The sequence below is a fragment of the Plodia interpunctella genome, chromosome 3, assembly GCF_027563975.2.
Source record: "Plodia interpunctella isolate USDA-ARS_2022_Savannah chromosome 3, ilPloInte3.2, whole genome shotgun sequence".
Classification (NCBI taxonomy): domain Eukaryota; kingdom Metazoa; phylum Arthropoda; class Insecta; order Lepidoptera; family Pyralidae; genus Plodia; species Plodia interpunctella.
The window spans coordinates 6,102,201-6,127,474 of NC_071296.1; the positions used below are offsets into that span (position 1 = coordinate 6,102,201).

General features: G+C 35.8%; 3 protein-coding genes across 12 annotated transcripts; 1 reads left to right on the top strand and 2 right to left on the bottom strand.

Moving 5' to 3' along the window:
• Positions 1 to 88: 88 nt before the first annotated feature.
• On the bottom strand, positions 89 to 1,399 carry Rad23. Its single transcript, XM_053769859.1, has one exon. It carries the CDS (start codon positions 1,235 to 1,237, stop codon positions 260 to 262), a length of 978 nt encoding a protein of 325 aa, XP_053625834.1. The 5' UTR covers positions 1,238 to 1,399; the 3' UTR covers positions 89 to 259.
• Positions 1,400 to 3,667: 2,268 nt separating this feature from the next.
• On the bottom strand, positions 3,668 to 19,921 carry E(bx) (Enhancer of bithorax). The gene is made up of 18 exons (XM_053769036.2): positions 18,179 to 19,921; positions 17,179 to 17,461; positions 16,530 to 16,996; positions 16,217 to 16,444; positions 15,919 to 16,091; positions 15,415 to 15,612; positions 15,061 to 15,301; positions 13,060 to 14,876; positions 12,497 to 12,737; positions 11,136 to 12,043; positions 10,629 to 10,743; positions 10,227 to 10,372; positions 7,038 to 7,224; positions 6,045 to 6,544; positions 5,417 to 5,601; positions 5,063 to 5,230; positions 4,507 to 4,787; positions 3,668 to 4,262 (listed from the first exon to the last, which is right to left on the bottom strand). The coding sequence occupies exons 1-18, from the start codon at positions 19,200 to 19,202 to the stop codon at positions 4,057 to 4,059; spliced, it is 7,368 nt and encodes a 2,455-aa protein (XP_053625011.1). The 5' UTR covers positions 19,203 to 19,921; the 3' UTR covers positions 3,668 to 4,056.
• Positions 19,922 to 23,347: 3,426 nt separating this feature from the next.
• On the top strand, positions 23,348 to 25,253 carry LOC128683303 (aminoacyl tRNA synthase complex-interacting multifunctional protein 2-like). Of its 10 annotated transcripts, none has more exons than XM_053768820.2 (5): positions 23,374 to 23,465; positions 23,879 to 24,095; positions 24,328 to 24,477; positions 24,598 to 24,814; positions 24,887 to 25,253. In XM_053768820.2, the coding sequence occupies exons 2-5, from the start codon at positions 23,955 to 23,957 to the stop codon at positions 25,231 to 25,233; spliced, it is 855 nt and encodes a 284-aa protein (XP_053624795.1). In that variant the 5' UTR covers positions 23,374 to 23,465; positions 23,879 to 23,954; the 3' UTR covers positions 25,234 to 25,253. The 10 variants fall into 10 exon arrangements, with proteins under 10 accessions (XP_053624832.1, XP_053624795.1, XP_053624787.1 ...); XM_053768812.2 differs by lacking the exon at positions 23,374 to 23,465 and adding an exon at positions 23,475 to 23,614; XM_053768804.2 differs by lacking the exon at positions 23,374 to 23,465 and adding an exon at positions 23,622 to 23,808.
• Positions 25,254 to 25,274: the final 21 nt, after the last annotated feature.

Here is a 25,274-nt window from a genome sequence, read left to right on the forward strand (position 1 = left end):
AGACGTCCTAAGGGTTCAAAATTTTTTTTACAAGATTTTTTAGTTTCACCATTAGGTGATCATTTCACCTAGAAAATAAAAAATCTAATGAACAATAAGAAATTTATTAGACACAAAATGGTGTGAAATTCAGTGTAAAAATACACATGAAATATACAAGCAATAAACTATTAGGCTATTGACATAAGAATTACACTTTTGTATGTTAAATTTTATAATAAATTTGTCTCTTCACAATAACCAATAGCAAAAAATGGTTTTAATCATCAAAATTTTGTGACAACAAAAAATTTGCAGCAAGATTTTCATTCTTTTCACAAGCAAAATAAGCTTGAATAACCATGTGCTCAGGGAATCCCAATGCTTTTAATCTTTCAATAGCTTCCTTATCTTGTGGGGAAACTTGGATTACATTATGTGGTGTCTGTGGTTGACCCGATTCCACAGCACTTTCCTCTGCTGCAGCTCCGCTAGATGCTGAAGGATTTATAGGCTCATTAAGCATTCTGACAAATGCTTGTTGGTGCTGACTTATTGCTTGTAAGAGAGCTGGGTTTGTTTGACCAATCTGTTGTAGTACAGCATTTAGTAAATTTGGGTTTTGCTGAATTACTGCACGCATTTGCTGAAACTGAGGTTGGTCTCGAAGAAATGCTAATGGGTCATCATCGGTTCCTTCTTCACCCTCTTGTTCTTGAAGTAGTTCTTCAGGTATACCTGTTATTAAATATTCAACTGCCCGTTCCCGATTGTTAAATGAGGCTCTTAAAGCTTGTTCAACTTGCTGACGATTATAACCCATGTCCATTATGCTCTGAACTGTTGATTCGAAATCAGGTTCACTAGCAGCAAGTAGCGGTTCAGCGGCGCGTTCGGGTTCTGCTGCTGCTGCGGGTGGTTTAGGCATCTCTTCGGCGGGTTTCTTATCTTTCCCATCCCCACTCTCAGTTGAAGCACTTTCACCGGCCTCTGGAGCGGAAGTTGAAGATGCAGGAGTTTCTGATGACTTCGGCTTGGTAACCATAATAACAATAAACTTCTTTTCATCTATGTTGTAGGTACTTATCTTATTATCGTCAAGCAGAATCTTCCCAGCGTAAATAAGGCGTTGGTGATCAGCAGCATAATCTTTACCCTTTTCTACTTCAATTTTTAGCTTCAGGGCTTTGACAGTTTCTTCTGGGTCGATTTCGATTTGGAAGCTTTGTTGTTGTAATGTTTTCAAAGTCACCAACATTGTAAACCGTAATTTTTTGTGTAGGGAATCACTTTCTCTTGACTATGATATTTCAGGCAAAATTCTAAATTTATAAGTCTTCAAAATAACTTCGAATTCTGACTCGACAAAAATATGCAGTAAACTTAACCTCTATCAAATTATCCGTCAAAACGTCAAAACCAACGTCAATCTTGTTTGTGTTGCCAGATCAGGAAATAAAGCAAAATGTACACGATTTTTCAAGCACGCCGCGCATAATTACAGATAGAACATTTCTCCGTGGAGTACCTACTAATTCCATGGCTCTTATATCTTACACTGATAAGGATTAGTAGCCCGAAGAACGCTGACTGTAGCGTTGTTCCGATTTCCCGGTGGGGTACAACTATGTACTGCTTTCTTGAACTTGCAGTCCACATTTGCAGCCAGACGCAAAAAAAGTAATCTACATACTTTTGCGTTTAAGGGTAAACCAATAATAAAGGTACTGCATGTACTTAATGTATTTTTAATAAAACTATCGTAGTTTATTTAAAAAAACTGTAAATTAGTTTTTTAAGGGTTTCGTACTTCAAAAGGTAAAAACGGAACCCTTATAGGATCATTTTGTTGACTATTTCTCTGAAATGCGTTGAAATTTACATGAAATATATAGCTTGATGGTCCCTTGAAGTTGTGAAAAAATGAAACTTGCAATGCGATCAAAATATATGACCATTTGTGTTGAAAATTTTGCAATTGCTAAGGAAACTTAAAACCTACAGGGTACTTCCCGTTCACCTATAATTTTATAGAATCATGTAATTTGGCATGAAGTTAGCATTAACAATGTAGTTAATGGGAAAAATCCAAAATTATGTAATTTCGAAAATACAAAATTTGAAACAAAAAATTCATAATCCCTTTTGAAATTTTGATACATGCAGTAAGCTTTAGGTGTGGAATTGCGAGTTTTATGAAGAATACCTTGTTCGAAACCAGGGACCGGACAAGCCGGTTTGCTTAATCCTTTGAAAAGCTTTCCCATATTCTTGTGTAACCTGTTCAATGGCTAATCCAATCCAATGACTATCCCATATGGTGAGGATAACCCTTTCAAAGGATTTCCCATATGATATGGACCCTTTCTAACTCTTTCGAAGAGGTAATCCGTTCGTTATAGCGCTTATCCCGTCTGTGTAACTTTCCCCTTAAATGCCTGCGGGGGGAGAGGGGTGTAGTTTTCATCACACCCCGCTCCTGTGCAAATTTACGTAGCTCCGTGTGTGAAGAGCCTAAAAGATACGAAACGACACATAGAATCGTGTAAATAATAACGCACCGCTTTACCGCACGCGCTTAGTATACCTACTAAGACTGACATTATTTTGTTGTTTTGTATTTCACAAAAGTATGTGAGAATGAGAGATGTATCAATAACGCTTATTATATAGTTGATTGATTATAAAATTTGGTGTTTTAATTATCATCTTTAGATACCTACCTATATTGCAAACCTACATTTACCTTTTACTCATTACATGTTACTGAACAATAACGTTATTGAACCTTTTTTATTAAATTGTTTTTTTTTTACATAGAATTTATGAAGTTGTCATTATGAGAATTTATCATCTAAGGGGTTGACATTATGAGAAGTTGACTAAAAGCGAAGTTGTCATTTTGAGAAATGGAAATTATAATGAGTTGTAATTTTGAGAAGTTGACATTTTGAAAAGTTGACTTTTCGAAAAGTTGACATTTTGCGTGCGCTTGTCATTTTGAGAAGTGGACATTTTGAGCGTATCGCTTCAAAACCCGTGAAAGGGATAGCGGTCCGGTCTCTGTTCGAAACTGGCGTTGACCGATTTTTTCTTAACTTGTTTTTGTAAAGTAATATCACTTTACACATTTTATACTTTACGAATTTGTACGGGGCACTCGTCCACGAGTCTAATATGCTCTTGACCTTCTTGACGCTCGCATTAAGTTTACAAAACAAGGGAGGGATAATTTCTTCACATCAACATTTTACATTAGGGCTAATTATTATGCCTTTATTAATTTAGGCATTTAATTTCCGCAAGAAAATTAGAGATTTTATGCTACCTTCTTAGGCGGGCTTAGTGCGGGTAAAAGCAAACCCGCACTAAGCCCGTCATCTCAATATCAACATCTCACTATCGAGTCGATTCGAAGTGAGACGCAGCGAACCAAATTGCGCCATTGTGACGCAATGATAATGATTTTCTATCACTTGCCTGTAGAATCGTTCAACAAGGAAGGGATACACACCTCGGGATTCGAAAATATCGGTATTTTCTATCTCTACATTTGAATTCGTAATAACCATGTAGATTTTAAACCTACTAAGATGTATAAAAAGATTCAAGCTCCATCCAGCAGTGTCACAGACATATATAAGACATACAACTATAAGTACGAGCACAAAGTAAAAAACCATCAAGATGTATATTAATAAAAATTTATTACTTACATACAATAGTTTTACCTTACTTAATCTAGTTGCTACCAAAATAACTAAAGTCGCTAAGTTATACTAGCTAACATAATATTTCACAGAAGTGTGTACATACATAATAATAAATTATCCTGTCAGGAACGCCATATCGAAAGAGTTTGCCAGTCAATAAATTGGGGAAACTGTAATAAATACTAATCATACCAGTACTGACATACTCCTCAAATACATATAGCATCCTTGTAAATATAAATTATTATCTTTGAAAATTTCATCACAATGTATACAATTTACAGATCAAGCATCAGGACTTTACATCACTGAACAGTTCTGCACGCTGATTCTTTCACTTTTAAAGTTTCTCTGGCACTTTTAATCACTGAGTAGATTCAAATAACTTTTCACGGAAATATTTAATTTTTTGTGCAAAAAATGCTTCCAAGCCCTCCGCACAACGATAAAATTCGGAATCTTTAGGATTGAAGTACCGACAATTGTCAAATATCTTAGTCATGTCACCAATGAATTCACTTAATGTACTGTATGTTTGTTCATTCACTTTTCTTTCCACTGTCTGCAGATCTGTAAAATACAAACAATTTATGAAGAATGAAATTGCATTTCTATCCTAGTAATATTATTATCCAGAGATGTGGTTTAGATTTTTATTCCAGTGTATTTGATGTCAGATAATGAAGAGACGGCGAATACGTGACTAAGCAACTTAACAATCGCCCATGACATGTATGCTGTGTGTAAGGCACTTATAAATGACACACAGTATATATATAAATCATAGAAAGAGAAGAAAGTATCAAAAACATACCCATTGGTTCTTTAATAACTTTGTAGTAAGTAGGAGCTTCTCTGGGATCAACTGGTTCCATAAATGGCCAAGCATTCTTGTGTAATTGTATTTGTTTAACAAGCCTCTTCAAATTCTCAAAATCTTTATTGGACAATTCCTTCATGTTTGCATAATTGACAGAATTATTTTTTTGACAGTTAGGACAAATATATTCGTCAATATTATCTGCTTCAGATTGCAAAATGCCAACACATCGACCATGGAACCAATCTTGACATCGATCGCAACATATGTAAAATCTAAAAATGAAATATAAATAAGATTAATATGTAATTTCTCTCTTCAAAAATTAAAATACATATACGGCTATATATATATAAAGACAAGTAAGCTATAAAATTATCTTTGAAACAATGTAAAACCTGAAGATTTTTAAATTGTGTTGATGTCGAATTCAGAGTGTATTTGACAAGTAAACTATAAAATTATCTTCGAAACAATGTAAAACCTGAAAGATTTTTTATTTGTGTTGATGTCGAATTCAGAGTGTATTTGCAAGAAAAAGAACACTAACTGTGAGTTATCATATGGCTGTCGACAAAGACAATACAATTCTTGTGTTTCTTCGGCCCTTCGACAGTCGGGGCATACATATTCCTCCATTGTTTTGCTCATTTCTTCCGTAACTCCAACACAATCGCCATGGAACCAATTACTACAATGTTCGCATCCAACATAAAATCTGAAACAAATTAATCTTGCAGTTACCGATTTTTATTTTTTTTGTAAATAGGTATTTGGCATCCATATATGCAGGTGGACTCTGCAATTATATTACATTACACAAAACATTACAAATCATATTTCGATATACGAGCACATTTCGTAACAATCTATATTTTTAAATACATCTTACTACAAATCTTACTTCGTATTATCATAGGGAGTTCGACATATGCACAAAAGCTTTTCTTTTTTGCCGCCCTTTTTGTTAGCCCGCGGTGTGGAGTCGCGAGAAGCAGACGGCGCGGCGCGTCTCTTGCCACCCCGCACTTCATCTTGTTTGCTGCGCTCAGCACGGGTCCTTAGTGCCAGCTCCGCCGACAGCTCTTTCTACAATCAATAAAATAATAACAACCGTTAATATGAGGGTAGGCGGATGATGAAGAACCGTTAACATAATCTAAGTGACCTGTTAATAAAATGTATACTAATTCAATTGCAATTTTTTTAATCACTGGCAAAATCTAGCCAGGATGTTACTAGTGATACTTAATGCGCTAAGTAAATTTTGATGAACTTTGGATTAGATATAGTTATTGTTCCAACGACAAACATAGGCTTCCGCAGCGGAGAAATGTAACAGCTAGTTAAATATTGTATAATGCATTTTTGGCACCTTTGAAATAAATGTAATACTAAATTAACACATTGCAATAATACATAACATAGAAATAAGAACCCCCTTTTGGGCTAATTAAAAACATCTCACACAAGGGACCAAAGAAATCGTTTACTTCTACTATACTACTCTCTCATTAAATGCATATACTAACCTGAATTTCCACACCAAGTTCCTTTTCGAGTAAACCTCGCTTTTTGATAATGTCTTTTTTTAGCATTTCTTTGTGTTTGAAAAGTAACATCTGCAAACGAGCCGTTCGCCGACGCTCATCCAACGCGGAGAGCGGCGCGGCGGGCGCGGCGGGCGCGGCGGGCGGGGCGGGCGGGGCGGTAGGGGTGGTGGGCGCGGGCGGCGGGCGCGCGGGCGAAGGCGCGGGCGCGGCGCGCGGGGCGGGCGGCGGCGAGGGCGGGCGCGCGCGGCCTCGCTTGCGGGGACTGCTCTCGACCCACTCGTCGTCGTCGTCGAGGCGCGAGGACGTGGCGCGGCGGCGCGGCGGCGGCGAGGGCGACTGCGCCGCCACCGCTATCACTCGCGGCTCTCTCTCCGGTTGCTGCTCAGGTTTCATTCGCTTTTCCTGATACCTTTGAAGTTGTAGTAGCTTTTCTTCTATTTCTGGATTTAGATTTTCTTGTTTAAGAGCACTCTTTATAGCTGAAAACAGAATAAATATATTGATGGCTCAATAGCGATTTTGACCTAGTAATGATGATGTAAAACGTTATAGACCACCTAAACGAGGTAAACGAAATAATAATAATTTAATAATAAGACCCTCAAGTACTACTACACCTGACCTGCATGTAGCTGGTCCTAACTGGCTACACCTAGATCTAGCCAGAGATAAAAACGATACACAAGATGTAACCAACGAAGATTAGCTGCACTAAGTTCAGCCGGCTAAACCTAGGTGTAGCCACACTTCGGGGTTTAGATGTAATGTACAAGTTTCGTTTGGAATGATATGCATGCCAACAATAATAACTTGTGTAAACATTATTTTTTTGTAAAAAAAGACCTCCTAAATAAATAATATTTTACTCATCAAAATCATTGAAATTTTATTTAAACATCAACATCCACAACCATATTAATAAGAAACTATTAGACCGCATAAAAATATCATGAAATAGAACTTTACACTTACTTTGTTGTATATAATCAGGAGTAAGAACAAATTTGTTGGATTGCACAATGCCTTCTGGTCCTACTTTAATAATATCTGGTTTATTATTGTTTTGTTGAACATCCTCAGGTTTGGAGGAGACTGTCTCTTTGTTTTCTCCGTTGACTAGAGGCGATGTTTGCTTTATTTGATCTTCTTCACTAACATCCTAGAAGTGAAAGGTAAAAATAATATACAAAGATAAACAATCTAAAATTACTTACTTGACGCATGTGAATATCTGTCGGATCCAGATAATTTTCAATGATTTGCTTCAGTTTGACCTGTTAAATAGTTATTTCAAAAGGAAAATGTAAAAGAAACAAACATAACTTAATCTTGAAAATCGTTTGTGGGAATATATCAGTAAAATACTAATGTCAGAGATACGAAATTTCTTTTACATTATGTATTTGAAACAACATTTTTCCTATGAGTTAAACTTTAAAATAATTTGGTATGTAATTGCCCATACACCCCCACAAAACGTTTGTAAGAAAATTATAATACAAAATAAATTACATAAATAAACGGGACTTGGCTGAATAAAAGTCATCAATTATCGAAATATTTTATTCAAGTGAGATTATTGCACTAACCATTATCATAAATACTGTTTTGTATGTCGAAACTAATTACAAAATCGTTAACAGGTGGTGTATGAGCAATTCCTTATACCGAAAATTTAAAATTATATTGATTGATTACGTAATAAAATCTATTCGTTTCGTCAGTGACTAGAAGATAATTAAACAAGGAATCCAAAATTTCATTCCAAATATCGAGAAGTTATTCAATTCAATAGGATTTATTTAAATATAATGAAACTTTGTGTGGAAAATTGCACATTTTCTCAATTTATCTATACAGATTTTTGTATGGAACAATATTAAAATTATATCACAGAGTCCAAAGCCAACGGTTCCAACGAATATCAATAGAAATGAAGATGACGGACCAAATGCTGACATGGAAAAATATGATGTAAAATTTCATAAGATTCATACAGGTTCTCCCAATCTTACACTGGTCTGTGAAAGCCTTAATTTTTCATAAACTTTTGACTTTGATTTTTGCTCCATAAATTATAGTTTAAAAAGTAATAAAAAAATGCAACGTGGAAATATATTTCAGGCGCGCCAAACCAGTTCACTGTTAGTACCTATTTAGCAACAACAATCGGTTATTCGTCTGGGTCATGTATTGGGACGCAAAGCACGAGGCTTTTGATTTTTAATCTTACTAGAGGCGCGTTCCGGTTTCGCTCGGGTAAAACCTTAATAAATCATACACCTAAACCTTCCTCAAGAATCACGCATCTATTGATGATGACTGAAATTCCATCCGATAATTTTTGGGTTTATCGCGTTCATACAGACAGACAGACGAGACAAGGGGACTTTTTAGGGAGGATATTAAAAGGTCGTTATTTCATTTATGTTAGAATTTGTTTTTAGTCGACGTTAAGTTGCACTATCCTGCATCATTGATAATTGCTACGCTTCTTGTTATATATTATACATACGATAAACGATACATTCTAGATTAAAATTAATTATAATGATATACCTACATACTATCACGGGGGTAACTATTAAAATCTGAGTATAAATCATGTCCAAGAATATATATAAATTCAATTTTATAAGACTTTCGCCGTCATTATAGTTAATTGGAGAGACATTGGCTTGGGACAAGGTCATATGCACATGAAACTGAGATTTTCCGAAGTCGACGTTTTAAAGAGTGTATTTTTGCTACAATACAAAATTGTTTTTTTTTTAGTATGGATTTGCAATTTTATTAAAAGAATAGGCGTTTCAATATGTTTTCTTCTTGCATACTTCGAATTTCACACGAAGGACAAGCTACATTTTATTTGAATAGAAGGGCCTAAATTTTTTTTTTAGGGATGCTTATTCAGTTTCATGAACAATGTACTTTGGCTACAAAGAAGTACAATGGGACAACGAAATTAACTATTTTAGTCATTATTTTTAATGATATCTACAAAGTCTAATCATGTACGTACAGTGTAACTAGTAGATCATGACTTATGTGCTAGCTTACCACTTTTATGATACTATTAATTACAAAGAATGGCTACAGAATTTAAACAAATAATCTTTGGTGTATTCAAATTATTAATATCGCCGAATAATATTTTTTACGCCACAAACAGCGAGCCCAGTCTTATGTAAAAAAAGCTACACAATAAATATTTTACATACAATTTATACTAAATAATAATATATTATTACTAAAATTAGATCCTAACGATTATTTCATGTTACGAAGGTACGTAAGTTTTCTATTTATGTCTCCCGGCCTGTATTACGTACGAGAGTATCATTTGATGATAGAGTAATATTAAATGTATATTAATATTTTATTGTAAACGTCCCAATCGCCCAGATGTAATAGAAAAGTTGCGCACCCACTTGTACGGCATTAGACTTCCAAGCCTCACGTGAGTAAGGCAGTATATATTCATGACTACTTTCAAATAATTTTGTTAATTCCATGCGATGGTTGGATATTCATGAATTCACGTGAGACTAGCACAAGAAGCTACCACATATTAAAACCGACTTTATGTGTTCATTATGGCTTAATACAAAACGTTGATTGTCATATTTTAGACAACGTTAATAAAACTCTTATCCGCAAAGAACTTTTAATAGCCAAAGATGAACAAATTTTTTTTTAATGAAATTAAACATAAAACTATTCCATTGCCTCTATAGCAAAAAACATAACATTTCAGGTAAATTTTCTTGACTTGCTTGGCATAAATTATTTAGACAGATATTGCCTTCAACTACGTTGAGCTTTTCCGCCGTGACTATTTTGTCAAATATTTACTATTTTGATACATATTTTACTATTCGTAACTTTTAATTTCGTTCATGTACATCCAAGGTATTTAGAGGGCTTATCCCTATAGTCACTTTCGCATAATATCATTCAGTTTTGTGAAATAAAATAAAAACTGCGATCAAGCCAGACACATTATAATAAAATAATGGTTCAGTGATTATTTTTTGTTGATTTATCTACGAAAGTAAATAAATAATGTGAATGTCATCTTGCGAAAGTAACAGGTTGCGTCCCAACGACATGTTCAGAAGACGGTGCCGCAACGACGTTCGTCTAGTAGTAATAGATTACCTGCTGCGGCACAGGCACGGGCAGCACGGCGGCCACGGGCGCCGCCACGGGCGCCAGCGGCGGCGGCGCAGTGCCCAGCGCCGGCTGCACGGCCAAGTACATCTTGCGGGGGCCCAGCATACCCTGCTTACCCGTCGATTCTTGAGCTAAAACATATTACCTATCTTGTTTAAAACTTGATATTGCTAACATAAGGAAAATAATATTTTACCAAAGAGCCGGTTGTAAAAGTCAGTAAAAAAACAGTCGATTAGTTTACGTTTTATGCTGAACACAGAATTTCCGACTCAACATGGAACACGCGAGGATTAGAGAGAAGGAAAATAACAACGTGGTTAATCTGTATACAAATAATATGATTCAACATTTTTGTCAAATGTTTACACAAGACAGATAACTTACCTTTCAATAGTTGTTGTTTGACTTGATGTTGTACCAAAGCCAATTGTTGTGGAGTCAGTGAATATCCGTGAAGACCTTGTAAGACTATGCTGGGACCGCTGCTTGTTTGCATCACCTAAAAATATACAAAACTGCCATCAGTATGTATAAAATACATTTCTGCGTGCGGACACTTTCACATTTATATTAATACTAGCTGTTGCCGGCGGCTTCGCCCGCGTAAATTTCCCACGGAAACTGTTGGTGAAAGGTACCCTATGTCCTTCGCCATACTTTAACTATAAATATGCAAAAATTTTTAACAAAAAAACTTAATTTCTCACTTAAAATAATAGTTACGATTAGTATATTATGAATGTGAAAGTGTGTTAGTTTGTTCTTCTTGCCTGACAATCAAGATTTGTAACAAACATGACATCAAACAATGTCATTTTTGGTGTAGAAATAGTTGTAGAGACAAGACACGAGACTAAAAGATACAAATTAAAAAAATATGGTTTTACTAACCTGAGCGGTGACAGTTTTTATGACGGTTCCGGGTGGTTGCCCAACAAGGAGTCGTTTTTCCACTAGCTCATCCTCCGTGAGTTGTTGTGGCGAAGGCGCTGCAGGAGTAGCCGGGGGCGGGGCAGCAGTGGGCGCCGGAGCCAGAGGGGGGCGCGGCGTCGAGGTAGCCAGCGGCGCGGGCGCCTGCGTCGGGCTCTGCCCGATGTGCGCCACTATCTGCGCCTGATTGTTTCCGGTCGGGCGGATGAGCACCTGCTGGCCATTAACGGTGGCCAGCTGTATTTTGCCGGCGGCGATCTGCTGGACGAGCGCGGGGTTGTTGACAACGATCTGCTGGGTGGAGGCTAGGCGCGGGCGCGGCGGAGCGGGCGCGCGCGGCAGCAGCTGGCCCTGCACCAGCACAGTCTGCACGGGCGGGCGCGGCCGCAGCTGCTGCGGCACCAGCACGGGCCGCGCCGCCTGCAGCACCACCTGCTGTGCCGCGGGCTTAGCGGGCCGCTCGTCCTCATCTGCCTGCTTGACGGGCGACGCCGCCACCAGCTGCCCGGTCACTCCCTGCTGCCCGGCCATCACCACGTGCAGTTTACCGTCGGGCATCTGGATCAGCTGCTGTCCAGGAAGTAATCCTCTTACAGTGATTTTCCCATCCGGAGCTCGTATTATTTGGACTTTCTGTGGTCCGTCTTTAGTGACAGTCGAGGAAGGTTTGGCGGCCTCTGTTTGACCGGATTTACTTCCCGATATTATCGATTGACTTATAACTCGAGTGGCGCCCTCCGCACCTTTGGTCATTATTATTCTCCTGGTTCCGATGACTGTTTTCTGTCCAGTTGGAGTATTTGTATTTGAAGTTAATAGAGAAGTGAGAGTGCTCTTTCCAGAAATTTGATTGGGTGTCTTTGATTTATCTGCAACAATGTTAATAAATTTACGAACTTTTAGTTCTAGTGTTTTTCTATCCTTTATTTGTCTACAGTTTAGATCCAATGAGATTGATATTTATTAATCAATCACGCAAAATGTACTGGATAGATTTCAATGAAATTTAGTAAAGAAAAGCTGTAAATATTTAATCCAAAATAATAGTTATAATAAGTCAATATAGATGTGTGATCAGCCCTAGAATAGGGCCATTATATATCTTCCCTTGGATCTTAGTACGGTGCGGCTATGGGATACATAACACACCGAGGGTTTACGTCAACTACACGGTTGAGGTCGGCTGTAAAATCAAATTTAAAAAAAATAATTTTTTTTTCGTTTACCATGGGCTTTGCGGCGTCTCAGTCCCGAATGCAACCGAGAAGATGCGTTATGAGAGAGACTAGTATTATAGCTTTAGACGTCAGTAAATAGGTAACCTTGCGACATCTCGAGGGCCCGCTTCTGCTGGTGGGCGGCGCGCTGTTCGCGCAGCTGTTGCTCCATCTTGTCCTTGAGGTCGGCGGCGTTGGGTGGAGGAGCGGGCGGCGCGCGCGCGGGCAGCTTGCCTGTGGACGTCCGCGTCACGGGCGTGGCGCGCTCGGACCGCTCCGATCGCTCGCCGTACTGGCGCACCTCCCACAGCTCCAGTTTATCCTCGTCCACCCACTCTTCGGAAACCTGTTACGGTTTATTTACCTTAATTGGTGTAACTATTGGCAGATACCCCGCAGTTATTGCAAAAAAAGTCAAATATTTCAAGCAAAATTAAGTCTCTCACTAGAAAGTACGACACAGATTACTCGATGCGGCGTTCTAACTAAGAAAATATCATTTGGCTTTGCTTGGGTATAACTATATTAAAAAGTAGCCTATGTCACTTATGAAGGTTTCGTCTATCTCTGTGTGTTTTTGTATTTATTCGTTACAAACTAAAAAACAAAAATACAAATATTTTCTCCCTATAATATTGGTATGGATATACCTATAGGTAATATTATACCTGGGGCTCAGTATTTTGAGGTGACTCCGCCCGTTTTCTCTTCCTTAACCCGCTTCTGATTGAAGTTACTTCGCGTACAGTTTTGGGCAATTCCAAAGGAATTACGACTTTTCGTCGTAGGTATTGAGTTCGCTCTGAGAATTGTCCGATATGACGGTGCTTCAGAAGTTCCAAGGATACGATCTCTGTATCGGTAGTGAGTTGATGCTTCCCATCAGCAGTAGCAGGTTTAGCCACCATGTCGTCCCAACGCAAACAGGTGAACATAATGCGGACCTGCAGAGCTGCGCTAGCCAACCACTGTAGATTCACTGTGCGATATAACCAACATGTTTTGAATAGAGGTCGAGGACAAGGGTATGGCCAAACCGCTTGGTTTGGTTTGGCATTATGACTGAAACCCGAAACTGTGCTGTGTCCAGCTTGTCTTGATATTTTTCTTAATTCATGATGTGGCAAAACCATTAAAGTCTTTGCTTTGCTTCGTGTGTGGAATGTAGAACAGAGAGGGTACTTAACTGGTGTCCTTTTCTTTTTCTTTTCCACTGCTGATGTCTGCACTTTTTTGAGATAAACTTTTCTACATGGATTTTCAGACGAATAAACTCGTATGATACCATTTTCTGTCTTTTCTTCTTTTATTGGTTTATCATCCCTTTTAGGACGTACCAAGCCAAATCTCCTGTTGACTGTTGCACGATATTTCGGTTTATCTTCAGTCTTGGATGTAGTTACAGAACATTTATATGATGAATTTTTTGTGTCATTGTTGGCAACTGTGGTTGTATTTGTTGATGCTTTAGAGCGACCTCTTGTTATTCTTAACTTTGGGATTGGTGGTCTACTCTTGTCTGCATCATTTTCATTTACGTTATCATCTATTGGTTGATCAGGATCAGTTAATTCTTTTAAAGGCCCTATTTCTACATCATTGTCTTCATTATTACCACATGAAATATCAATGTCCATTTCATTCCCGACAGCTGGCACAGCAGATTCCTCTAATGTATTCTCAGACTTGAGAATACATAATGACTCATCATCCTTTTCAGTTTTGATTGTTATCTCAGAATCTCCACTTAATTTTCTTTTTACAAAACAATCTGTATTTTTGTTATCACATTCTTGAGCGCAAGCCACGGCCGAGAGCAAATCAGTTAAAATATTCTCATTAGAATTTGTGGAAGCAACTGAACTTTTACCTAACAAATACTGTTCTAAGATTGAAACTTTATTGTTTTCTTTACAATTTATTAGCAACCGTGTAGAGTTCGTCGTACCGCTTTTCAATATTGTTAATAAATCATTCAAAATTTTTCCTTTCATAAGACATAGAGGAGAATAACAATTAATTTTCACACCAGAACCTTGTAGCAAACTTGAAGGTTCTATTTTATTGCAACTAAGGGAATAACACTTGTAGTGTTTGGTGATCTGGGCCAAAGTTTGATACTGATCGCGCAGTGCGTCGGTCGTTTTTGATGTGGTGTCTATATTTGCTGGTTTATTTTCATTTGTTGAGTCACAAATAGAATTAAGTTCAGTTTCTGGTTCGTCATTTTCAACATCAATGTTTTTGTCATCTTCACTTTTTACATCTAAATGTTCTTTTTTCAATTTTGATACATAGTTTGCAATTTTCTTCTCTTCCATGAATTTTAGATACGTACGTCGCGTTAAAAAATCATCCAATTTAGACTTTCTAGCTACTTTAGGGTAATATCTTCTTGTAGATGAACTTAAAGCTTTTTCTACATCAATTTCTTCAAAATCTTCATCCTCTTTTTCAACAGTAAGATTTCTCATAGATGGTGGTACTGCAATATAAATAACACGTATTAATACTGTAACTATACTACAACTACATAATAGTAATTATTATTAATATTATTTCAAATCACATACAGAACAAAAATAAAATTAGTAATTGAAGCAAATTTTACAATGCACTTGTAATAAACATGATTTTGATTTTATAGTAAAGAAAATATTATAACTTACACTTATCAAGAACTTCCTTATCTTCAGTCTTATTTGAAATTAAATATTCATAAGTTTTTGGTTCTACTGCTAAAATTTTTATGGTGCTTCCTTCTCTCACTCTGACAGCAATTTTAGCAGGACCATTCAATAGATTTTGTTTTGGAGTTGTATTGTGTTTTTTAAACTTTCTGGTGGCAGCATTCCAAAGCCATCCCCATTGTCCATGAATCCTATATTCTTCACCTTTTTGCTTCCAAACCTTGGAAATAATTAAGAAAATGGTTTTACTATATATATTGGAGATCCCAATCACCTGTCTGGAGCAGGGACGTCGAACTCAACAACAAAACATTATACTTATTAACTAATTACCTGATGTCGGAGTCCTAGTGAATATTTGACGAAGTTATATGCTGTTCTATATCTTTCTTCCTCTTCATCTCTTTCTTTTTTTTCTCGTTTGTCAAGCTTTTTGCGTTCCTCTCGTTCTGTAGCTGTTGTGCGTATAAGTTTAACATGACCTAACTGCTCATGCCAAGCTGGCATCCAAACAACACTTTTTATACACGCCTGTAAAAATAAAATTATTTATTTATCTTTAAACCAAGTTATGAGTTTTAAATAAGTGACAATTATATTAAACTAACTGCGCCCCGGGGCTTCGGTCTCGTGGGAAATTCGGGATATTTCAGGATATTTTCTACCCGTGTACCAAATTTCATAACAATTGGTCCAGTAGCTAATGCGTGAAGAGGTAACAAACAAACTTACTTTCGCATTTATTATTAGTTGGAATGAAATGAAACTACTGTTCAGTAAGCTTAATATAATCTGAGCAATTTTATACTACCACAATAAAACCTCTTGGTAACTCACCTGCAGAACACATAGAGCTCTAGAAAAGTCTCTTGGTGCTTGACAAAGTTGCACTGCCTGCACCCATGGTTTTCTTAACAAAGGCCAGTTAGGATGCATAAACTGCACCACTATATTGGATTCCAATTGTAATAAAGTCTGTCTGATTGTGGCCACCAGTAATGGCTTTGTAGCTGAAACAAATAAATGCAATATTCATTTTAAAGAAATTGCAGTCACATTTGGTAGCGATTAAATAATAATATTTTAGATGTAGCAAATATAATTAAATTATATATGAGCATAAAATAAATACTACCATTAAGAAGACCAATCCACTTAAATTCTTGCCCTGATGATAGTGAAAATTTGTGAGACATGTAACGTTTTTTATCTCTTTCTTCATTTCTTTGGGGCTTATTTAGTGCCAAGGGGTTACTTGCATATTGGTTAACATAATTTTTGAAAGTATTTTCATTCCCCAACTTGAAAAGGTATGTTCCATTTGACATCTGGTTAGATTTTAGCCTGGTCACTCTATCTGTAACTGAAATCAAATATTCACAGTCATGTCATCATCAAACAAATTATGCATAAGATTCTTAGAGCAGAATAAATCAATACCATAATACCTTCATCAATTTTCTTCTGAGTTGACTTAGTTTTACTACTTAAATTTTTCGTTTTCTTAAGATCATCATCTTCTCCATCCTGCCCTTCGTTGTCACCTTGTGCCATGTCTTCACTTGTTATGGTAACCTCATTTACAACATCCCCATCTGGGATCAAAGATGATTCATTTTCCAACTTTTCATTGTCTAATTTTAATCCAACATTCTGTTCTTGGTTCTTCAGTTCCTCTTTTAATTTTCGCTGTTTAATAATATTTGCATTTTCTACTTCCAAGTAAGATTTACGACTCCCTTTAGATTGGTTTGTTAGTCTTTCTGTGATGTCCATCTGCCTTAAAATCTCTTGTTTCATTTCTAAAAGTTCTCTTACTAAAGGAGTTTCCATTTCATCTGCATCTAACATATTTAATAACTCTTGAAATTGCTGTGGAGTTGTGTAATACCAAACATCTCCATTTTCCGCCTCTCTAAAATGATAAGTTATATTGACTAAACAGGTACAGCAAAATGTTAATTATCTACCTACAGAAAATTAAAAAATACTTTTCAGATAAAGAAATGGGTAAAAGGAGTATTAGAAATAAACATGCATTTAATTATGATCTAATATCTTAAATAATTCATTCAAGGAATCAATTATTTCACTTACATAAATAATCGGCGAACAATGAACCAATATTTTCTTCCATGTCTGTCAAAACCCAAATGTTCATGACGACACAGTAACCCTTGTTTCTCTGCATCAGGTAAGCAGTCAGTAACACCCAAAGTTTTATGTTGTTTACATAGGGCACACTGCCAGTCTTCAGAAGGTACATCAACTAAAGGTGGATCTACACACTCCAGATGAAAAACAGCAGGGCATGTTTCACAACATAATAGATCCCCCAGACGATGACAAACTCGGCAATGATCATCATAATGTATAGGAACTACAAAGAAAAAATAAGTAATGACCAAGTAGATTATGTCCTAATGATTAAACTAGATGCAATGAGTATAAAACATTTGAAAAATGTATTTACATCTATTGTCTAATAACCACTGAACATGGAGTGATGGTTAGGAAAAATAGGAGTACTAAAAAAGCAGCTTTCAGTTAATAAAGTCAGATTAGACAATGTAAGTGTGAGGTTATTCTTTTAAATGTTTTTTTACTGTTGTAGAAGTATTATAAAGACATTTAAAATATGCATTTTAAATACATTTTATATGCTTAGAAATGCCTTGGTTCGACTGTGCTAATCTCAGTAGGGAGATTCTAGTAGCTGCTTAGATCAGGTCATGTTCCAGTTAAAAGTTTTATTTTCTTATTAAAAAAGCCCATTCGGATGCATGTAATGTGTGCAATAAAACTGAAGATTTGCTTCATATTTTGTTGGAATGTGACCAGTACTCAAGCTTAAGAAATAAACTCCTGTGTGATCTCTTTTTGGGCAATGGTGAGATCAACATATTGTGAACAAAGGCAGACATAATACCAAATAAAATGGAATTCCCCCATGAGGCTGGCATAGTTGCACCAAGCAAGTGAAGAAAAGAAAAAATAGATAAAAAAAAAATGCATATATATATATATATATATATATACTATGTACTAGTCTATATATACAGTAACATACATATATATACTTCACAAAGTTCTTTACCTTCACTGAGGAGATCATCTCGGACTGGATTGGTGATCAAAAACTGATTGCACAAAAACTGCAGCACAGTTACTCTTTCCTCTATTGATGTAAATGGATATTCACAAGAATTTAAAATCTTAATAACATTTTGATCAAAAGATTTGTCACTTTCCACATAAATTCTCAGAATTTCAGGCCATGTCATAACATCTAACAAAAATAAAGTAATGTTTACACTATCTTTATGGTCCAGGGGACCAAAGTGGGTTTGTTGAGAATCTTCTTCTCTGAGAAGAGCTTTAAGTAGCATTATGTGTACCTCTATCAGTAAGTTGCTTTGATCTTCACAGCTTATAGCTGCACACAGATCTTCAATGCGAAATGGTGACAATCTCACAAGATGCCTGAAATGTCGAAGTACTTCATATATGCCAACTACTTCTATTACTAAGTTATGTGGGATGAGTAGATCATCTGATGAAGCTGGAAGATCCAAAGGTGGTATTTGTCTTTCTTCCTGCAGCCAAAGTGGATCTGGACTTGGAGGCCGAACTGAGTGATTGGTGACTTTCTTTACAGTACCCCCTGCTGTACTGTAACTGCTAACTGAGAAATCACTATCACTAGCAGCACCTTCTACACTGGCTTCAGACTGGCTGTCGCTTGCGCGATCTTCTTCAGGTTCAGACCTATCGCTATATTCATCACCAAAATCTGATCCATAATGATATTCAGATTCATGATAATCAGCAGCATGTGGATTATAACCTCTACGTGAATATGCACTCGATAGACCACCTCTCTTACTTTTATGAGTTTTCCCTCCTCTTTGTTTTCTTGTACTTCGTCTACTAATATCGCTACCTTGTGGCGACGATGCTCTGGATGCTGACGGTGTGGTCGTATGAGATGTCGTTCCAGCATTTTGAGCTTGTAAATATTTTGGTTTTTTCAATAGATGATATTGAAATTTTCTGTTCTTTTCAAAATTTCCCGATTTCGGGGGCCTACCGCGTTTCTTTGCCCCCCTTCCCGACATCATTGAAGGCAACTGTCAATTAAATACTCTTTTGCACGTGTACCACAAAAACATAGTCTTGTTTACAATAACAAAAAGATGGAAATGCATTTCAATTCATCCTAAATCCAACGCAGTCATGATCCCAGCAGTTTGTAACGCTTTGCCCAAATTGAACGTCACACGCAGCCACTACACAAAAAAGCACTGTTCTTCATTAATACTTCATATTAAACAATTAAATTAGCTGTTGTCAATAAAAGTATTCAATTTTTTAGTGGGAAAGAAGGCACCAAAAACGTAATGACGCGAAATGCGAGTATGCAATTCTGAAACGCTTGGATGCTGGCTTCTCATTGGTCGATTACTTGTCCGCCATGTCGTTTTTAGCTGGAGATATTGAATTATTAGCGGATAGCTTGATTTAACAGAGATTATATGTTTTACACAATTGATTCTCCGGGAATTAATCAAAATACTGATGATAATAGCAGAATAACGATATCCTAAAATGATAGCCACTATCTAAAAGCATAAGTGCACGGAAAATAACACTTTGGTTTAATTCACTTTGCTCGATCGGTAGCCATTTTCTTTGGAAGTCAAAGTCAAATAAAGTGTGGTTTATTGTAACTTCTTTATCTAAATTACTTTTTAGAGATCATTATTACATTATTTCTTAAAGCTAATAACATTGATTTTTAATACAATTGAAATGGTTGACATTATTGAATTATTAATATTTGATTTTCAATACGATGATTGATTCAACGGAAATTGCTCATATTGTTATAAAGTTGCCATGTTGTATCAATACTTTTTAGCAGTAGGTAATCCACTTTCGAGCAAGACGCGCCGCCTTTTCTTTTCGTGTTGCACGAGAAGACGAGAAGACGAGTTTGGTCTTTGCTTACCGAGCGTCGTGTGCTTCTACAAAGTCGTGTAGAAGCGTAAGCTCGGTTTACGAATCACGGGCTTATTTAGGGGCTAAATTGATCTGCATTCCAAATTCGTACCTTTATGTTTAGTGTGAATGCGATTCATTTTAGGTTCCTGTTGCATTGTAATCCGTAAAAGTTGATGGTAGGTCTGCAGGACTCCTGATTTTTTGTATTCGGAATCCTAACCGACCAGCAGCATTGCTACTTTAGTGAGTTTTGTCGCAAGATTTGGGAAGTTTAAGATTTAAATATATTATCGTTAAACAACTAATCTTTATCTATATACAAGGTGTTTGGTCAATGGTATATAAAGCCGAAAATGGTAGATAGGGTATCGTATCCACATTCTCAGAAAAATATTTCCATGTGGAAAAAACGTCACAATAGGGAGTTCATTAAAATTATAGATTATGGTAAAATTAGTGCAGTGCCAACCCTGGAACAGCTGATTTCATTCATCTATACAACTTATTGTTCATTGTCCTCAGTACCAGTATTGGTACAAATTATGATGATGAAAATTCAAAACATGGCTTTTATGCCTAAGATCTTTGAGTCTCTGAGAGGACAATATTATTTTTTTATAATTAAAAAAATATTTTTTTATAAATAAAAGATATTTTGCATGTATTTCATAATTGAAATACATGCAAAATATCTTTTACGGAACTGTCTCTATTAGAAACGTAAGTAAAAGTAATAATAAGAAATGTTATCTTATTGACAATTGAAGCAATTCAACTTTTAAAATTATTACAAAGTAAACAATTAGGTACAATTTATGGAATATATCTTCTGATCTTTAAAATAACGTGTGCGCCTGTGTGAATATGAAAGAAATAGGATAGAAAGAGATGGATGGAATTAAATATTGCCTATTATTTTTAGTGTCGATTCCATAGTTCTGTATGATTTATTATTACCTACTCATAAAAAAGTTTGTGAAATCTTTGTAGTTTGTTGTTTACGTTTTTCAATTAATGAAATAAATCATTGTTGATGTTAATAATTTAAAAGAAAATAGTATCGCGATGTATGGTATGGTATGAGTACTTTATTTATTTATTTATTTTTACTATTACTTGTTCATACCGTGCTGCATTATAGAGTAATCTCGTAAAGCGGTTTTAGCAATGATGGTCTAACAACATACAGTGCGAAGAGTAGAAGAAAAAGTAGGCAAGGGGACCCACGGCTCCGACGCGGCTGGGGAAGAAACACACAAATCTATGGTTCTTTCACAATTAGCGCGAGGAACTCTAAATAGATACTAGGCGGACAGACATTTTGGAATCCTGGAGTAGTTACCTTTCATCAGTCGATTGAGAAACGCCGACGTTATGACGTGATATTTTATTTCAAATTTTCGAAACAGACTTTGTTTTGTTTTTTGACACTAATTAGTAGTGTACGTAGTGTAGTAGATTATGTTGATGTTTGTTGGAACATGTGACGGTAAACCTAACAACCGCTCGTCGTGGGGAGCGGCATAGTCGGACATTTGTAATTTGCCGGTCTAATGCAAATGCAAAATGCCTTGGTTGTGTTGTAATTTTACTTTGACAAATGTGTTGAAGATTAGTATTGAAAGTGTTTATTAAAAATTGTGTAGTGTCAAGGTCGCGTCGTCCGCCGATACCGGGGGAGCGCGCGCGGCGCGCGCTCGTGTGCGCGGCTTCATCAAAGGCGGCGTATTAAAAAGAAAATTAGGTATGTTTTTAAAATATTTTGTGGTACAAATTTGAATTGTACTAGGAGACTAGAACTTAAAAGGAGTTTTAACGGGCGCGGGTGGTGTCAAGTAGGACGTCAATACACCATGTATTGCTGTTCTTTTCTAGAATTAGGGATGTCACCAAAGAAAAATATTGTTTTTTTATTTTTGTATGCAAAAAGATATGATTTTTTTTCATCACCATACAACTTATATGATATATACCTCGGGGTATGGCCTTGTATATTTTAATTTTGATATAATTTTTTTTCTTTGTGCACTAAATAATTCTAAATTTAATGTCAAAATACGCTGTGTTTGATTTCTAAATTCATTTATTTCGAATGCGAGCAATAAATATTGCATAAATACACAGACCATTTAACTTAAAGACCACGTTTGCATACATTTTAGTATGAGAAAACGCAATCGCCAAATTGTGATGGAAGCTTAGTTCAGCTTAGCTCTCATAGAGCGTTTACGTCAAAATTGACAAAGTTTTGACAACTTACCAGTGTTGGGAAAACAATGGCTTCAATCAAGAATTTCTAAAGCGAGACACACATGTCGAGGAGGTCTCGGGAAATATATATCTGTCTGACTAACAATACCTGGGTTTATGTTGCAATATATATAATAATATAAAGAAAAGACAATATATTACTTATTTGATCTTTATTACTATAGTTCATTATTGTATTGTATTGTGGAGATAAAATGATATGACAATTTGACAATTTGTTTTGTTTAAACATTCTCAAAAAGGATTAACGTTTGGCCTCGCCGGTAATAAAAAAAAGAATCGAATCTTCCAAATTTAAGGGTTTATCTGTTATTCATAAAAAAAGTATAGCCTACTTCGATGTCAAATTATGTTTTGTCCCTAGCTAGCACTTTACAATATTTGACATTGACAGACAGAGACAAAACATATTTTAACTAAAAGTGGGCAGTAACTTTTGATGAATTATACTTTTTTATATTTAACCAACGTTTTGTCTACGTTTCACTATGACTCCAAGTAAATCTTTTTACGTCCTTTTAGAATAACCGCATAGTCTCTAGAGAAAACCATGGCATTCCTGCTTGTACTTTATAAAGCGCCATTGACTATCAGACTTTTGCTAACTTGATGAAAACGATTATTTTAGAGTACTTTATTCATATTTCCCTTATGTAAGCATTCGTTTGTGAAAATATACAACAGTGTTCCGTATTCGGGTGCCGAAATATTGGGAAATATCGTTTTCCAAAAAATAAAAAACTTTAAAAACTATGGGCAACCGCCACACGCTGCAAAATTTTCCAAAATCAATCATTCAATAAAATTGACAGTACTACAGTACAGAGTAATTAATGTAAAGTCATATAGTAGACTATGTTATTGTAATGACAGCGCGATCGCAGCGGTCGAAACGCTCTGCAAACCACTCTTAGTCGTAATCTTCAATTATATTGAAAATTGGCTTTTTACCTTCATTGGCACTGTTTGTTAACCCTAGTTGTACCAGTAGCGCCATCTGCGCCGAATATTCGGATTCATGATTAAGTTTCCGCATTCGGAAACATGTGTGCGGCCGCACTAATATGTAACTAAATATTACGCATTTCTCTTTTCCGTACGAGCAAAAGGTAAAAAAACTTGAATCCAATTTTTTGCCCAGCTTAGATCGCTAGTAAATCAGCAACACGGAATAATAAACTCCACAGCAAGCATGACGTTGGGCAAACAAAGCCATCGCCCGGTTCCCGAATCAGAATTACTTTTTCAGTTCTAAAGTGTAATTTCGATTTTAACTTTTACTCAGTCATTTTATTTTTAACGTATAAAATATTTACGTAGGTGCCACAGAAAATTCGAATTGAAGTACCAAAATGTAATACCATGATTTATAAATTCTACAAAAAAAAATTTGAATGCAAACAGAAAATTTAATAATATCAAGATGCAATAAATTCGTGATGAAATCAGTATGTAGGTACTCTTTGGTCGTATCGAGCGAGAGCAACAGCTTAGTCGGTTTTTAAATATTGGTATATTGCAGAAAACGTACGATCTCTACTCTCTACCTACAATACATACGCTCGCTAGTATTACTTTGCCATCACTCACAGTTCGCCATGTACCACATGAAGAAAATAAATAATGACGATGCCGTTGACATATTATTGCCGAAGTGTATGTACCGATTAAGAAATGTGATTGATTGGAAGGAGGACAATGATATAAATATTAGTCAACAGGTTACAAAGTTTCTTAAGGTTTATATTACTTTCACAATTTTTTTTAAAGGTTATAATAATTTGTCAACTTACCTAAAAATCTTTAAATTCACGAATAGTCAACTTTGTGTTCTACTTAATCTAACCAAAGAAAAAAAAAGTTCAATTCTCTAATCTTACTGTGTGGTTTTGAGTCCAAAAATAAGATATTGATTTTATCTCTAATCTAACTAGGTGGTTAAAAAAAATTATTTTTTCTCATCTTTTGTAGGTGCCAAAAATAAAGATGAGTGAATTACAAGAGCGTCAGGATTTGCTGCTGAAGAAACTAGATGCTTTATATGATCGTATAAAAGTCATTAGTTCATACTGTAAAGTAAATAATCTTGAAATCAAGAAGCCTCAAATAAAAAGGAACACTGTATGTACCTACACAGTTGTGACTATAAGTTAAATTGAATTTTACTTTTATTTTAGTAAAATGGGATGTAAAGAAGGCAAATAATACCTACTGAAATAATCCATTTCATGTAAATTTCAGATGAATTCTCCTGGGGAAATTGTGTTTGTTGTCAGTCCAGACAACCTACCATGGTTCTTGGACATACTTCAGAAAACTTCATTTCATTTGAATATTACCTATCATATTCACTCCTCTGTACCTAATGGAAAAATTGCCAAAATAATGACCTTTGTAAAACATCTTCCTTTATCTCAAAATAGCACTGGAATAGTTCTAAGACTGATCTTTAAATGTGGTATGTATATGACATTCATTATTTAATTTTCATATTATTTGTATCATGTTAAATGAAAATAATCTATTTTAGTTTCAGCTGATTCTGAAATGAAATTATCATCCATGGCAGTTCCAATTGTGGGGACTGTTAATATACTTCGATATTTGTCATATATTATTCCTGATGTATTTCCATACAACCAAGAAGACTTCAATATGGATGGCTTAATGGACCTGTGTCACCTTCTTGAAAGATCACCAGAGAAAAACAAGGAAGCATTGCTGAACAAATTGTTTTCTCAATGCAATATCTGGATATGTAATGATAAATTTTCCATTGTTGATTTGGCTGCATACAATGTGATAAAACAATGGAAGAACATCCCTAAAACTGTTCCTAAAAAATGGCTTGATAACTGCTCTAAACTTGGTCAATAAATTTTGAAAAATATTATAAATCTGTTTGATTAAAAACTGAA